We start from the raw sequence: 14,560 nt of genomic DNA on the forward strand, positions 1-14,560 counted from the left end.
CATCACGCTTATAATTCTGGCCGGAAGTAGAAAATAAGAAGTGATAGTAAAGATTTAAAATAAAATAAACGTTAGTAAAACTTAAGATCCTTACAATTTTTCATAACTTTCGACGTGAATTATAAAGACAAGAGTGCTTAGATGAATTTAATTCTTTATATAGCGATAAAGCACCATCTTACAGTACTATAAAAAACTGGTATAACAAATTCAGTCGTGGTCGATGTTCGCTCCAAGACAAATTCCGTGAAGGTCGTCCAAAGTCGGTTGTAGTGCCAGAAAATATCAATGATGTGCGTGAAATGATAAAGCAAGATCGTCATGTGACATACAGTGAGATTGAGGCATCTTTGGGCATTAGTATGATAAACATCAATAAGATATTACATGAATATTTGCCCGTAAAAGAGATTTATCTGCATTGGATCCAGCATAATCTGACAAATGCTCAAAAGAAGACTCGTGTGGATTGGTGCAAGGAAATGTTGGGAAAATTAGTTCCAGGTGCATCAAAGGCTGTGTATAACATCTGCACAGGTGACAAATCATGGATCTATGCATATGAGCCCGAAACAAAACAGCAGTCGACTGGATGGGTTTTCGAACACCAGCTAAATCCAACAAAAGTTGTTCGTGGAAGAAGCACATCGAGGCAAATGGTTGCTTGTTTCTTCGGCATTACCGGTCACATGGTGACAGTGGCTTTAGAGCAACGCAGAACGGTCAATTCCGAATGGTACACGACCATTTAGTTGCCAGAAGCTTTCGGAGAAATTCGAAAGAAGCAGAAAAAGAGGCAAATCATTCTTCATCATGACAATGCGAGCTCTCACACATCGGATTAAACAAAGAATTTTTGACGAGCCAAACCATCGAATTGATGGGTCATCCACCGTACAGCCCTGATTTGGCAATCAATGACTTTTTTATTCCCGCACATCAAAAATAAATTACGTGATCAACGATCTACCATACCCGAAGAAGCGGCTGATGCATTCAAAACGCATGTTTAGGAGTTACCTCAATCGAAGGGATAAAAAGTGCTTCGAAAATTGGTTCAAACGCATGCAAAAGCGTATTTATTGATCTGAATGGAGAATATTTTGAAAAACAGTAAAACCAATTTCGATCATAAACATCTGTTTTTTCATTATTAGGCCAGAAACATAAATAGCAACCCTCGTACACTCCTTTTTCTTGAAATTCTTTACGCGACTTTTTTCGCAACCGACAGTCATAGATATATACTTTCAAATACAAAAATGTTTTAAATCCCAAAATATGTTTTGGGGGTGTTTAAATTTAAAAAATAAATTTATGAAAATTACGAAATATAACTTTTTATATGGCTTCCCAATACCTACAGCTATTTTTAGTAAACTTTTATACTCAAAAAATAAAACAAGAAATTTGACTCTCATACGACAAAAATTAGCCGATATATTTAATTTCAAAATTTAGCATTTTTGTCATCGTTTTCAGCATTTTCTGATGGACTTCATTAAAATGAATATGTTGTTTTGGTTTTCTGCTATTGCATGGTCAGATGGAATTGATATATCAAAACATAAAAATTTAAACTTCCATAGGTACATCGATTTTATTTATAAAATAATTGATATTTTCCTTTCCATTCGTATTCATTCTGCTTTATTTTGAGTTAAGATTACTTGGTGGGGTCATTTTTTTGCATTGAAAATATGTATGTATTATTTACGTTGAAGATAAAATAATGCTGGATATAAGGAATATGAACAGAAATGTCATTCTGAGTATGTTTCTGAATTCCTAGCGGAGAATTTCTAAAAAAACAAAACTACTTTATATTTAGTTAGTTAGTCCTAAGCACTGGCCCCCCAGCCCACCTAGCAGTCGAAACCTGCCATATGGATATGAGGGAACAGGGCAAGCCACAAAGGCATAACCCCAAAACAAAAAAAAATGTAAAGTAGATACATACATTCCAAACACTCTCGGTGAATTAGTATATAAATGCGTCGTTTCCATTTCTGTCTTTTTTCTGAAGTTTAAAATCTTTATAATTTTTACTCTCAATTAGTTATTATTCCAATCTTCTTTAGATTATCAAAATTCATCTTAAATTTATAAGTTACATCAATTATTTCCTGTTTTCAGTATGATTTTCTGCTTTGTTATATCTCGATACCAATATTCTTCTTATTCTCATTCACCGTTTGCATAATATCTCTTGCAAATGTTCTAATTAATTACTAAATAAATCCTCAAACTTCGCAAATTTATATTTTTCTCTCACACTTCCACTCAGGCAACAGTCTTCGACGAAATGCTTTGAATCGCCGAATTTATTACAAATTTTACATATATCATTTTCCTGGAGGTGGAACCTTTTTAAGTAAGCAGGGAACCTTCCATGTGCAATGAGAATTTGATTAACATCTGCATCTCCTAAAATTCCCATTTTTTTGCTAATTTTTAAACATTTTAGATAGTTTTTGTTTCTTTCAGAGAGATCCCATCAATTTTTCCAGTCTCTAATAAGCTTGTCATATATATGTCATTCAAATCTTGAATAAAAACCTTTTCGGTCCCAACCCCCAGGGAGGCTTCTTTTGCTAGAGCATCCGCTCTCTCATTCCCATATTAATTTATACTCAGGTAAACTTTATGTTTAGTATTATTTTTTTAGTATTAAAGTAGTACTTATGAATGTTACAGCTGCATACAATTTAAATTTTACTACTGTCACTTAAATTATCCGCTACTTACGTATTATCGCAACCACCTTAGTAGAAGTCGCCAAATTTTCAGAATGTGCTCTGGCAACTTTGCTCATGAATATTCTTCAGGCAACGTTCATGTCAAAACTTTCGCACATTTTATTTATTTATTTGTTTATTTGTGTGTGTGTAGTATTTCAAGTTTCAATGGTTTTTATGGACATATCGTGGTATTTTTTCCTTAACTCAATTTTAAAATATCGTTTGTAGAATTTAGCACCAATGAAAGAAATTGCGACAAGATTTTCACAGGAACACAATATTTTGCCACAGAATTGCTAAAGGTAACAATGCTGACAGGTTATGATAGATAGCCGGAGCGCAGTGGAGTTTTTGCAATAACCTGATTACTGTGTATATGGGGTGAAGAGCAGCGTTAAAGAATTGGTGAAGAATTTCGCGGAAGTCATAAGTATTTGATTCTGTCAATGTATCATATAATCTTTATTTAAAAACTAAAATTTGTATTTTAAGATTTTCCAAATTTATTTTTATTTTTATGTTTTGTCGACTTATTAAAAATATCGATGGCGTATGGCGATGCTATTAAAAAAATGATAGATAAAAGAGAAAAATCGTAAAGTTCTACCCGATAAATAATTTTTACCTTTTCATCTGTAAAAGATCGCCAAATTTCGCTGAGGTGGTTGCGTTAATACGTAAGTACCAATTATCCATCCATATTTAAGTAGCAAAGAAGAACTAATTGCTTTGGAATTACATCTCCATGCTTATTATTGCTATTTAAAAACACTTATTAATAGTTTATTTTACGTTTATTGTAAAATGCTAATGCTCCTAAAATGCAATCGAGATAAATTTAAAATGCTTTTTTAATAGTGTGCGGAGTTTTATTTAATTTTAACTAACAATTCATTTTATTTTGGAAGTAACCTTTTCTATATCTCTTATTTTCAACCCACGTTCTCTTGCTAAAATGCGATCATAGTTTCGCACATTGTGCAAAGTAGAGTAGAAGGACTCCTGTTTAAACTGGTGTCTGACTTACTTCTGACAGAGCGTGTTCTGCCTTTTCGCTACGTTATTTTTTTGCTACTTAAACTTGCTATTTTACGGCCGTGCGTATTAATTGCCGGTTAGTTTACGTCGGTGGTAGGGCCAAGAGCCAACTACGCGTTTTTTAAATATCTTTGTGCTGCTTCCGCTGATTTATTCAACTTCGGATTAGCTTTAATTTTGCGTTTTTTATTTTGATTTGCCGCCGAAAGTATTGCGAGGCCCTGTAAGAACCACGAATGCCATCTGTACATAGTTGTTCTTGAGTTGAATAAAAGGGTCTTTGTACCTTTTCCCTGTGTAGTTACTGATACAAATTTATCTCAGCGAATAGTCGCTTCGTAGTTCAAGATCTAGCCTTCCAAATAACTTTAATTTAGCTAGAATCTTACAAGTGTGACAAAAATTTTTAGTTTTTACAAAGCAATATTTCCGTTAGCACGTTTTAAACAGTGGAAAACGCATAGAGTTACATATAAATAGCAATTTGACGAAACTCGACAAAAAAGTGCGCGGCAGGAAAACTTGCCTGAGCTTCCTACAGCTTCCTACGCTCTAACAAGCTTTTCCTACAGCTCCTACAGCTGACGGGCTTTCCTACAGCGTGGGTTGCTAGTAGAAGCTTAATTTACTTCTTACCTGAGAAGCTTCTGTTTGTGAAAAGCTCACAAACTGTGAATTACCGTTTCAAATGACGTGGAGAAAATAACTACTGTGCGACACGTGTTACGATCACAAATGGGGGACGTCGAAGTGCCTATTTTAAAGTAACAGCTATATATAGGATATAATATTAAAATGGCAGATGTATATATATATATATATATATCAAAGACTAAGTTAATTATATATATATACAAGCATTGAGGAGCCGTAAAAAAAGTTAGGTTTTTCTAATATAAATATAAAACTCGTTTATAAAATTGATTTTTTTAAATTCAAAAATACAAAAATATGATCACTTGCGTCTTTAAAAACAATTTTAGAAATGGAATTATATGTTTGTGATCAACTGTTGCAAAAATAAGAGCCATATAAACTGACAGAAGTTTCGGAAATATTAAATTTTCTTTCTTACCTCCCAGTAGCTGACTTTGCTGCGATATTTTCTCCAAATCTTCATTAGGTGCCATCAGCGCAGAAACATTTATATCTAATCCTTTTTTTAGTTTCATTAGCTTGGAATTAATTTCGGTAGCGTTTTGAAAATTCCTTAGTATATCCGAGGAACATAATTCTGTTTGGAAGTTTCCATCGTTTTCAATGATATCTTCGTGTTTTAAAAATAACTTTTGATCATCATCTACCATACTTTTATCGTAATTAGTATTGCCAAAAAGTCTTTTATTATATTCTGATTTTGTTTTTGGTTCTAACTCGGCTTGGGGACTAGGTTTCACGTCATGTACTTCATAAGGTTGAGTTGATGCGAAGCTGAAGAACGGAAAGTATTTTTCAAAATGTTTTCTTGTCCATAAACATGGCATTTCTAACGTATCACTTGAAAGCATCTCAGAATTCGTTGCCTTTGAATTGTAAGCAGTGAAATTTAAAGCTTTATTGAAACACACACCTCGTTTATTTTCATCTATATTTATGTTTGAAATAGTATTTTGAAGACTTTCTGCGTCCAGAGATTTCCCTGAATAGCCCTCGCAAAAATAACATTGTTCTTCATGATTTAACAAGTCATTCCTGATAACATTTTCGAAAGAGTTCATTTCTTGAGTCTTTGATTCTGGCATAGTCAAGTCAATAGAGCAACAATCATCTATCAGAGATTCTGATGAAGATTCTAAGACATCACTGCAAAACCAGTCTTCTGAAGTCGTTGAAGATCCATCAAAATCTATGAAGTCAATGAAATCGGGTGAGAAATTGTAAGAACAAGGCGAATTCTTGTGTAATAGTCCATCAGAAATTTGCTGTGAGGGAAAATGATTCTGTGCAGACGAACCATGTTTGCTGATAATGGAAAGAGAAGCAACGTCAGAAGGAATCCATTCGTGACTGGCGTGGCTGCTGGACAAATTCAGATTTTCCATTCGTTGAGATGGTGTGGTTTCTGAAAAAAATGAAAATATATAATAAGAATATAATATGTCTTCATTCGTCGATTAACAACGATATCGAAGGGAGGACATTAAAACATGTACTGAAATGTTTTTTTAGTCATAAGCTACAAATGCTTCTGTAAATTAAATGCAACATGTAATTCTATGATTATTTTTTCTCTACAAGCATAATTTGAATTCACTGTTTCTATGAAAAATGTTAATAATCAGCATTAAAACTGCATAAATTTATTTTAAAATTAAATTAAAAACCTAATTTTGAATGAGAAAAATTAATTAAGCTCAGTATAAAGAAAAACCTTAACACATATTTCTGAAACCAACTCTTATACCTCTTTTCGCATGATAATTTTTGTCTTTTGAAATAGCTTAGAAAAATAATTTTTACAGTTTTTTTAAACCCTTGAAAACAGCTAAACAGATCTGATAATGGTGAACTGTGTTTGCATAAAGAAATCCAAAAAAATCTTCAGCAACAAATATGTTTCAATGTAAGAAATAAAAGGTAAAGAGCAACCAACTGATGTCCCCTGCTAAGATAAAAAGTTCCTTATGCATGCTTGAGGTATTGGCCACGACATTTATCAAAATTGTTTCGTCCCTGTATCAAGAGAATGATATCCTTCGCAGTGTAATAATTATGAGGGGTAATATATTATTGTACAAAACAATAAAATTTATCCAATCGCAATCTTATTTACAACATTCCTTCATACCGGAGATAATACTTTTTCCGTACTGCTTCTCTTTCCATTATCAGCAAACATGGTTCGTCTGCACAGAATCATTTCCCCTCACAGCAAATTTCTGATGGACTATTACACAAGAATTCGCCTTGTTCTTACAATTTCTCACCCGATTTCATTGACTTCATAGATTTTGATGGATCTTCAACGACTTCAGAAGACTGGTTTTGCAGTGATGTCTTAGAATCTTCATCAGAATCTCTGATAGACGATTGTTGCTCTATTGACTTGACTATGCCAGAATCAAAGACTCAAGAAATGAACTCTTTCGAAAATGTTATTAGGAATGACTTGTTAAATCATGAAGAACAATGTTATTTTTACGAGGGCTATTCAGGGAAATTCTGGATAGAGGGACTTTAGTCACTTTGAATCATCATACAATGCTGTCATCCTTCAGCAACGCCTTTCGGAATTCTGGGCTAAAGTAAACCATAACCTGAATTTGATTATATGTTAAATGGAAATTTTCAGCAAAAAGAACAGAATGATTAGTTTCAGAAGCAAAATAAATCACTGTTGACTAATTTTTGAAAACTGCAAAAAACATCGTTTCTGAAACAAACGAGACTTTGTGAGCATAAGAAGCGAATCAAATATATAGGGTTTTTAACGAAAATTTCCTGTCTTCGCAAATATCGTCTGCGCAAACAGTTGGCGTGTTTAATCATACTTTGTCGAATGATTTTTGACATTTGAAAGAGAGAGACTTGCTTTAGAGCAATGTGTTGTGAAATCTGTAAACAAATATCGTTATCATTAAGTAAAAGGTGTCTAAAATGGAACTATCACGCTACCAGATTAGAGCCATCATTTACTTCCAGTTCTTTTGCAAAATGTCAACTACAGAATTTCACCAAATCATGTGCACAGCTTTAGATTCTAATGTTGTATCATATGACACTGGGAAGGTTTGGTGCCGAAAGCTCAAAACCAAGGACTTTGACATTCACGAAGCAGAGCGCTCTGGCCGGCCTACTGATGTTGATGAGGCCCGCCTGCGAGAACTGGTGGAAGAAGGTCGTATGCAACCACTCGAGAGCTTGCTTAGGAGTTAGACGTTAGTGCCATGTCCATTAGTCGCGCTGTACATCGCACAAACTCGACGTACAAGCTTGACTGCTGGGTGCCGCATGAGCTGACTCGAGCAGATAAGGAGAGACGTTTGTTCGGGCCTGCATTAATTTGCTCAAATATCAAAGCAAGGACAAAATTCTGGACCGGATCACCACTTGTGATGAAACGTGGATTTGCTTCAACAACACAGGCCGAAAAGGTGTTTGATCTGCCCCCGGTCAGCCCATCGGCAGCGTCACAAAGCACAATTTAACTAAAAAGATCATGCTTTGTATCTGGTGGGATTGCCATGGTATTATCCACAACAAAAAATATCTGTAAAATGGTAAAAAAAAAAAAAAAAAAAAAAAAAAAAAAAAAAAAAAAAACATCGACAGTGATTTGCACAGGGAGATGCTAGTCTGTGTTGACGCTGTTATTAAGAAAATGCTGAGTCATATCTGAGTCAAAAAGGTAATGTTCAAGATAATACAAGACCATATGTGTCTGCATTCACCGGCTGCGCTCTGTACAGAATCGAATGGAATCTTTTGCCACACACACCATATAGCCCCGATATCGCTCCTTTGGATTTCTACCTTTTCTTTCGCACTTGCCAACTACATCTTGTTTGTGCTATCTTCCATTCTGCACAGGAAGTCTGAAATTAGGTTGATCTGTTTTTGGACTCGCCGCCATCAAGTTTCTGGGCCGAAGTCTTTGAAAAACTACCAAAATGTTGGCAGAAAGAGTGGTGATTATTACCCGCGCTAAAAGTATTGCTTTCACTTTTTTTTTTTTTTTTTTAAGTCCAAAGGGGGGCGACTTGCCCAGTGGACTATTAATTTCGTTTTGGCATTTTGCGTCGATTATCGATAAGCGTTGTTCCACTTTTCAAATTGTTGCCACCAAATATTATCGCCCTGTATTATATTTAAAGAAATTAAATAATGAAGAATTTGTATGAATGTACACTGCTCAAAAAAAAAGAAAAAAAATAATGGGACAGTGCTATATCTCCCGTTTTACTGGGGCGATTCACGAAATTCAAACTGCGTTTTTCATGTCTCGAAAGCGCGACTTAGGATATATATTAGATTTATATATAGCACTATTCTAACATAGGTATTTTGACACAAAATCGGACTTTTTCTGAAATAACATACCAATTTTTCTACATATTTCGATTCTACGACTCAAATTATGCCAGAATACCAAGTTTTGTAAAAATTGTACGAATAGTTTTTAAAATATTAGCTCTCAAAATTTTAGCTCCTCAATGTTAATTGAATTTGGCAAATATTTATTAATATCTCTTTTTTTTATTAAACCTTTTTGATTTTTTCTCTCACATTTCGAAATTTTGGTTCATTCCAAATAAAATTTACCCATTTTTTGCGTTTTATTTTTTAAATTTCTATTTTTAAATAATTTCTATAGATTTTTCGAAAAAAATTTTGAATTATAACATATAAAATTTTTACCATCATCTTAAAGTAGGTGTATTTTTAAGCATATCTTCAAAAAATTAGACTTTTTTATTCAAAATTTTCTAAGATATACACGAATTTACATAATTTCGCGTTTTGAAATTTGGCACCTTTTTTTTGAGCGATAATAACGCCAAATGTGGTCTATGGATTTTTGTTACACAGCTATTTTTAACCTTAAACTTCAAGTAAAATTTTACGAAGAATTAATTATATGACATTTTTTCCCTCAATGATGCGTAATAAATATTTATTAATACTATATGAAAGGCTATTTTTAAAATTATAGATGATATTATTCAAATTTTTAATTATTTTTTTTTAATTTCTCTCGTATCTTTTCTTTTTTAAAAAAATTTAAGAGTAAGTTTTTGTAAGAGTAAATTTTTACCTTTGGCGTTTTATCGTCTGCTACTTTACTTCGTTTAAATCGAATTGTCTAAAACTGAGAATTTTCGTTTGATATTTATTTGAATTTTATGACATTAACTGCATAATTTATTTCTAAACAAACTGTTGCTTTTGAAGTGGCTGAAAGAGCGGCTGATATTATCATCCATATTTTTAAAGCACAATATATTTTTATAGAAACATAATATTTAGAATAATCATTTTTTATAAAAGTCAAATTATGATATAAACATACAACCCTCTAGAGAATGAATTAATGGAAGTTCAATGATTATGTAGAAATGATCTGCAGTTACTTAATGGCTGGATAAGTCAGCAGATTCTGTGGACAAGTAAGAATAATTATATAAACGACACCCAACATTCTGGATTCAATAAACAACGAGGATACGATGTTTACTAAATGAATTTAAGAAGTTTTAAAACATAAAAAATCAACTCATTTTTTTTTCCTAAAATATATTTTTGTGCGTAGCGTATTTTCATTATACCCTTAAAATTCTAATTTAGAATGTAATTGTCAAGAACTGAATCCTAATCATCAGTAATATAATAAGTAATTATTACGGTTATTAATAAATCCTTCTTATAAAGTAATTGCAAATATTTCAAAAAACTTTCTGTCTGAATGCAAAAATTTTTCTATGCAAATATTTTTAATTTTATATTAATCAAGATTGCACACCATATTACTTATTTCCACTTCAATTCTTACCGTCAGTTCTAGTAGAATTTACAAATCAATTATATTTAATTAAGGATTGGATTGGATTATTTAATTATGGCAAAGCACATGAGGGCTATCTGCCTAAAGGGAGGGATGCCTTCGTGGAGGACTTTCTAAGGGAAACTGGCTCGTATACACGTTACACATGGGGAAAACCACGAAACCGCCCATGCGGCCATGCCCGTTCGCGGGATTCGAACCTCGGACTGAACTACCAGTGTTCAGCGTCTTTACCGCTCGGCCGTTGGTGGGCTATTTAATTAAGGAATGACCATCTAAGTTAAGAAGTTAAGAAACAGCGTACCGTAACAACATTTCAATTATTGGCGCCGTATCTTTCATGTTACTCCCGATTGGCTAGCTACATGATTTTTAATGAGTATTCTGATTTTACTAGTAACTTCACTTGGAAATCGCGCTTAAACTAGGTTAGTTGGTTATTGGAACATAGAAAGAACATGGGAGCAATTTGATTAAGATGCTTTCATAGAGAATCTTTGTAAAGAGAACCTAAAAAACTACGAAAACCAACCATGCAGCCTGGGTTAGACTGAGCAGCAAACAATTAGTATTTAACAATCTTTTTTTTTTTTTTTTTTTTTTTTTTTTTTTTTTTTTTTTTGTCAAATGCTAGGCAACTGATGAGGCTCCAATTTAATATTTTATTTGTAAATATTTAAAATATTGTTGTATTCTTAGACACAAAAAGCAGAATTTAAGTTTTGTTAACTCGTTAGTAAACTACCAAGCCGCAGTGCAAATAAATATTCAATTTCTTTGGCAATAATTGCACACTTAATATTCTTGGAATATGAGCTAAAGAAGAAACGTTCTCGGAAGATTAAAGAAGTGTTTAAATCCAGTGATATTAGGTTTGTCTTACAAGCTCAAACGATTTGTCAAAACGATTCTGCAATTGCCCGAGTAGTTGACTTGTAAATGGATGTGAATTAAGCAGATGACTTTTAATCTTACGTTATTCAGCCAGAAAACGTATTCCAAATGTTTTGTATTGCATGACAATGCATCTTTTCATTATTCAATAACCAGTCGGAGAACCGCTTGTGTTCCGAAAATAAGTATGTGTACTCAATCGTCCTGCATGTTCTTCAAATTTGTCTTCTTGTGATTTTTTTTCTTTCCCAAAAACTAAAGTTGCCTCTCAAAGGAAAGTTTTTTGACATTGAAGAGACAAAATTAATATGACATCTACTTTTAGAGGCATGTCAAAAACAGATCTCTACAAACCTTCTCTTCCATTACATGTTGTGCAGTCAGACAAAAAGTTACATCAGCGTAAATTCTATAATCTATTTTTATTACACTTTGATTACTTTATTAACATACAGTTAATATATACTAAATCTTTTACTTTAGCTTAAGTAATTCGGAATTTTTGACGGAATTGTTGTCGGAACTAGGACTTAGAAGATAAGTCAAATTAAATATTTCGATAACCCAATAAATTCAAGTTCGAAATTTCAATATTTTATTTTCGGAGAGAAAGGATATGTTTTCAGTTTTGATCCATTATACTAAGTATATTTGCTTCGATTTTTTATTTTTCCATAAAAGCGAAAATTTTGCGCATGGTATACATATAACGCATAGCTTCAAATTAAAATTTAATAATATACAGAGTGGTTATAATTAAAGTTCCACATTGAAACGGTCATAAAAGGAAAACTACTGGATCAAATGTTATCAAACTTGGAAATCATGTAAAGGAGGTCATGGGAATTTATTTTCCGCGAAAAAAAGGAAGTTCGAAACCTCACCACCAGGGGGGAAATGGCGCTGTATGCAATATTGTTAAACGAAATATGGGTCGGAATCTAACTTAACCTTTTGTTAAACGGGTTTAATATGTTGTATACACTTAAGAAACTTTGAAGTAGGCAAATTACCATTTAAAAGCGTTGAATTCGATAAAAGTCGAGTGCGCCATCCCTGTAAGTGAGAATTTCGTCCGTGAAAAACACGAATTAGCGATTAGAAAATGTGAGATCGCAAATCACTCTCACAAGCGTGTACAATCTGGAAATCGTTTTCTTACTGATCGCTAATTTGTAATTTTTTAAGCCTGAATTCGGCACTAAAACATGAAGATACTGATTCAAAACGCTTTTAATCGATTTGGGCCAAAGAAATCTCTCATGTTATCTATCTAGTTCCATTGCATTCTCCTACTGCATTCGATTGCATAACAGTCATTTCACACCGTTTACTGTTGAATGACAGCTAGTTTTATAACTGAACCATTTTTTTTCTGAAGAGTAGTCGACAGCTGGACCACTGCGATTGCAGCTCACTTAGAGCCAATATTAAAATGTTTCGTGATACATGAACTGCAGTAACGTGACATTTTAGATACTACGATTTTTATGCAGGGCTGGGCACCACCTCAAGAGTGTCGCATAGTTACTTAGGCAACATTTCACGAATGAACGTCTTATAGGCCAACACTTCCCCTCTTCCCACCAAACCTCAACCTCTGTGACTTTTGTCTATGAGGTTATCTCAAAAGCACTGTTTATGGTGATAATCTAAACAATTTGGCAGAAATGAAAAATGTGATACACTGAAAACATTCCTCCTGATATGCTATGTGTAACGTGTATACGAGCCAGTTCCCTTAAAAAGTCCTCCACGAAGGCATCCCTCCCTTAAGGCAGATAGCCCTCGAGTGCTTTGCCGTAATCTAATAAACCAAACCAAAACCAAACCTGATATACTAAGAGCTGCTGTTGAGAATGCAGTAACATGATTTAACTTACTTTCGGAAAATGCTGGACGCTACATTGAACATGCTTTGTAACACGTTTCGGAAAATATTAAACACATTTTAAACAGATGTTTTCGTGTCTTATTTCATTTAACAATATAGTATACAGCGCCATTTTTCCCCTGATGGTGAGTTTTTGAACTCTTTTTTTTCCGCCGAAAATAAATTCTCATAACCTCCTTTACACGATTCCCAAGTTTGATAACATTTGGTCCGGTAGTTTTCCTTTTATGACCATTTCAAAGTGGAACTTTAATAATAACCACCATGTAAAATAAGCTTTAAAAGTCTGACAGTTTGGTTCAAGTCCCAACTTTAAAAAATATATATATAAATATAAATTTTTATATTAATTCTCTTAGAAAGCATGTTTTAAGAAGCTAATTTTTCTCTCGCGTTATAGATTGTATAAAAATACATGATCTTTAATATGATTTAGATTGTTTCAGCCGATATAAGAATCGGGTTACTCTGTGGTACAGAATAAACCCTGCTGGACTGTTTTATTTCTTTGTCATTTAGCAAAAATCTTTTAATTAAAATATTTATCCTTTGGACTTCGCTTTAAACTTTATTTATAGCTAAAATGACTAGAAAATGAAAAGCTGTCTTTAGCTGAAACGCAATTCATATAATTGATATTTTAAAAAATTGACAAGAATGCAAAATGTATGGAAGTCTAGCAGTCGAAAAATCTTAATTTTCTTGTGTGAGCACTGAAAATAACTGTAGAAGGAAAGAAGAAAATTAGGGAGAAAAGTAAGCAAAAATTTGCAGGGAAATTTGGCTGTCAGACGTACCAAGATTGTTGTTGTTGAAAAGTTGGACGCTTTCGAATATACTTTCAGGATACTTCAAAGAATTTAGGTGTTCAAAGAGAAAACACTTGGACGAGTACACCAGCAAATACCATCAATTGAGCTTGTGTTAACAGAAAAGACAAAACGATATCATTGCAGATTAAAGTGAAGAGCGACTGGTTTTAAACTATATGGTTGTGTAAATTACGTTATAGAACATCATATCGTATCATAAATGGTGAATCCCATGATTTCCTCAGTCGAATTATTTGAAGATTCAGGAGTTTATCCAGTGATGTATGTGGATGTCACTTAAAGATGTTTTTTTCCCTTCCTGATGAAACAGCGGCCGAGCGGTAAAGTCGCTGAACACTGGTAGTTCGGTCCGAGGTTCGAATCCCGCGAACGGGCTGGCTGCATGGGCGTTTTCGTGGTTTTCCCCATGTGTAACGTGTATGCGAGCCAGTTTCCCTTAGAAAGTCCTCCAGGAAGGCATCCCTCCCCTTAGGCAGATAGCCGTAGTGTGCTTTGTTATAATAAAATAAACCAAAACCTTTTGATGAAACCAGTCTTTCCTTTCATCTCATACCTTCAAAATGTGTAGCCTCTAAAGACTGATAAAGGCTCTGACGAAATACTTCGTGAAGAACTTTCTAAGGGAAACCAGCTGTCATACGCGGTACACATGAGAAAA

General features: G+C 33.6%; 1 protein-coding gene across 1 annotated transcript in view; it reads right to left on the reverse strand.

Annotated features, from left to right (window-relative positions):
• Positions 1-14,560, reverse strand: part of LOC118193999 (uncharacterized) — a 54,815-nt gene that overhangs the window by 25,875 nt on the left and 14,380 nt on the right. The window contains exon 2 of the mRNA XM_085807621.1: positions 4,855-5,841. Within this exon, the coding sequence (XP_085663747.1) occupies positions 4,855-5,821 (967 nt within the window). The 5' untranslated portion in view covers positions 5,822-5,841. The remainder of the gene's footprint in view (positions 1-4,854; positions 5,842-14,560) is intronic.

This window comes from Stegodyphus dumicola, chromosome 1 (genome assembly GCF_044657685.1).
Source record: "Stegodyphus dumicola isolate Sdum_Otavi_A_Nest chromosome 1, ASM4465768v1".
Taxonomy (NCBI): Eukaryota; Metazoa; Arthropoda; class Arachnida; order Araneae; family Eresidae; genus Stegodyphus; species Stegodyphus dumicola.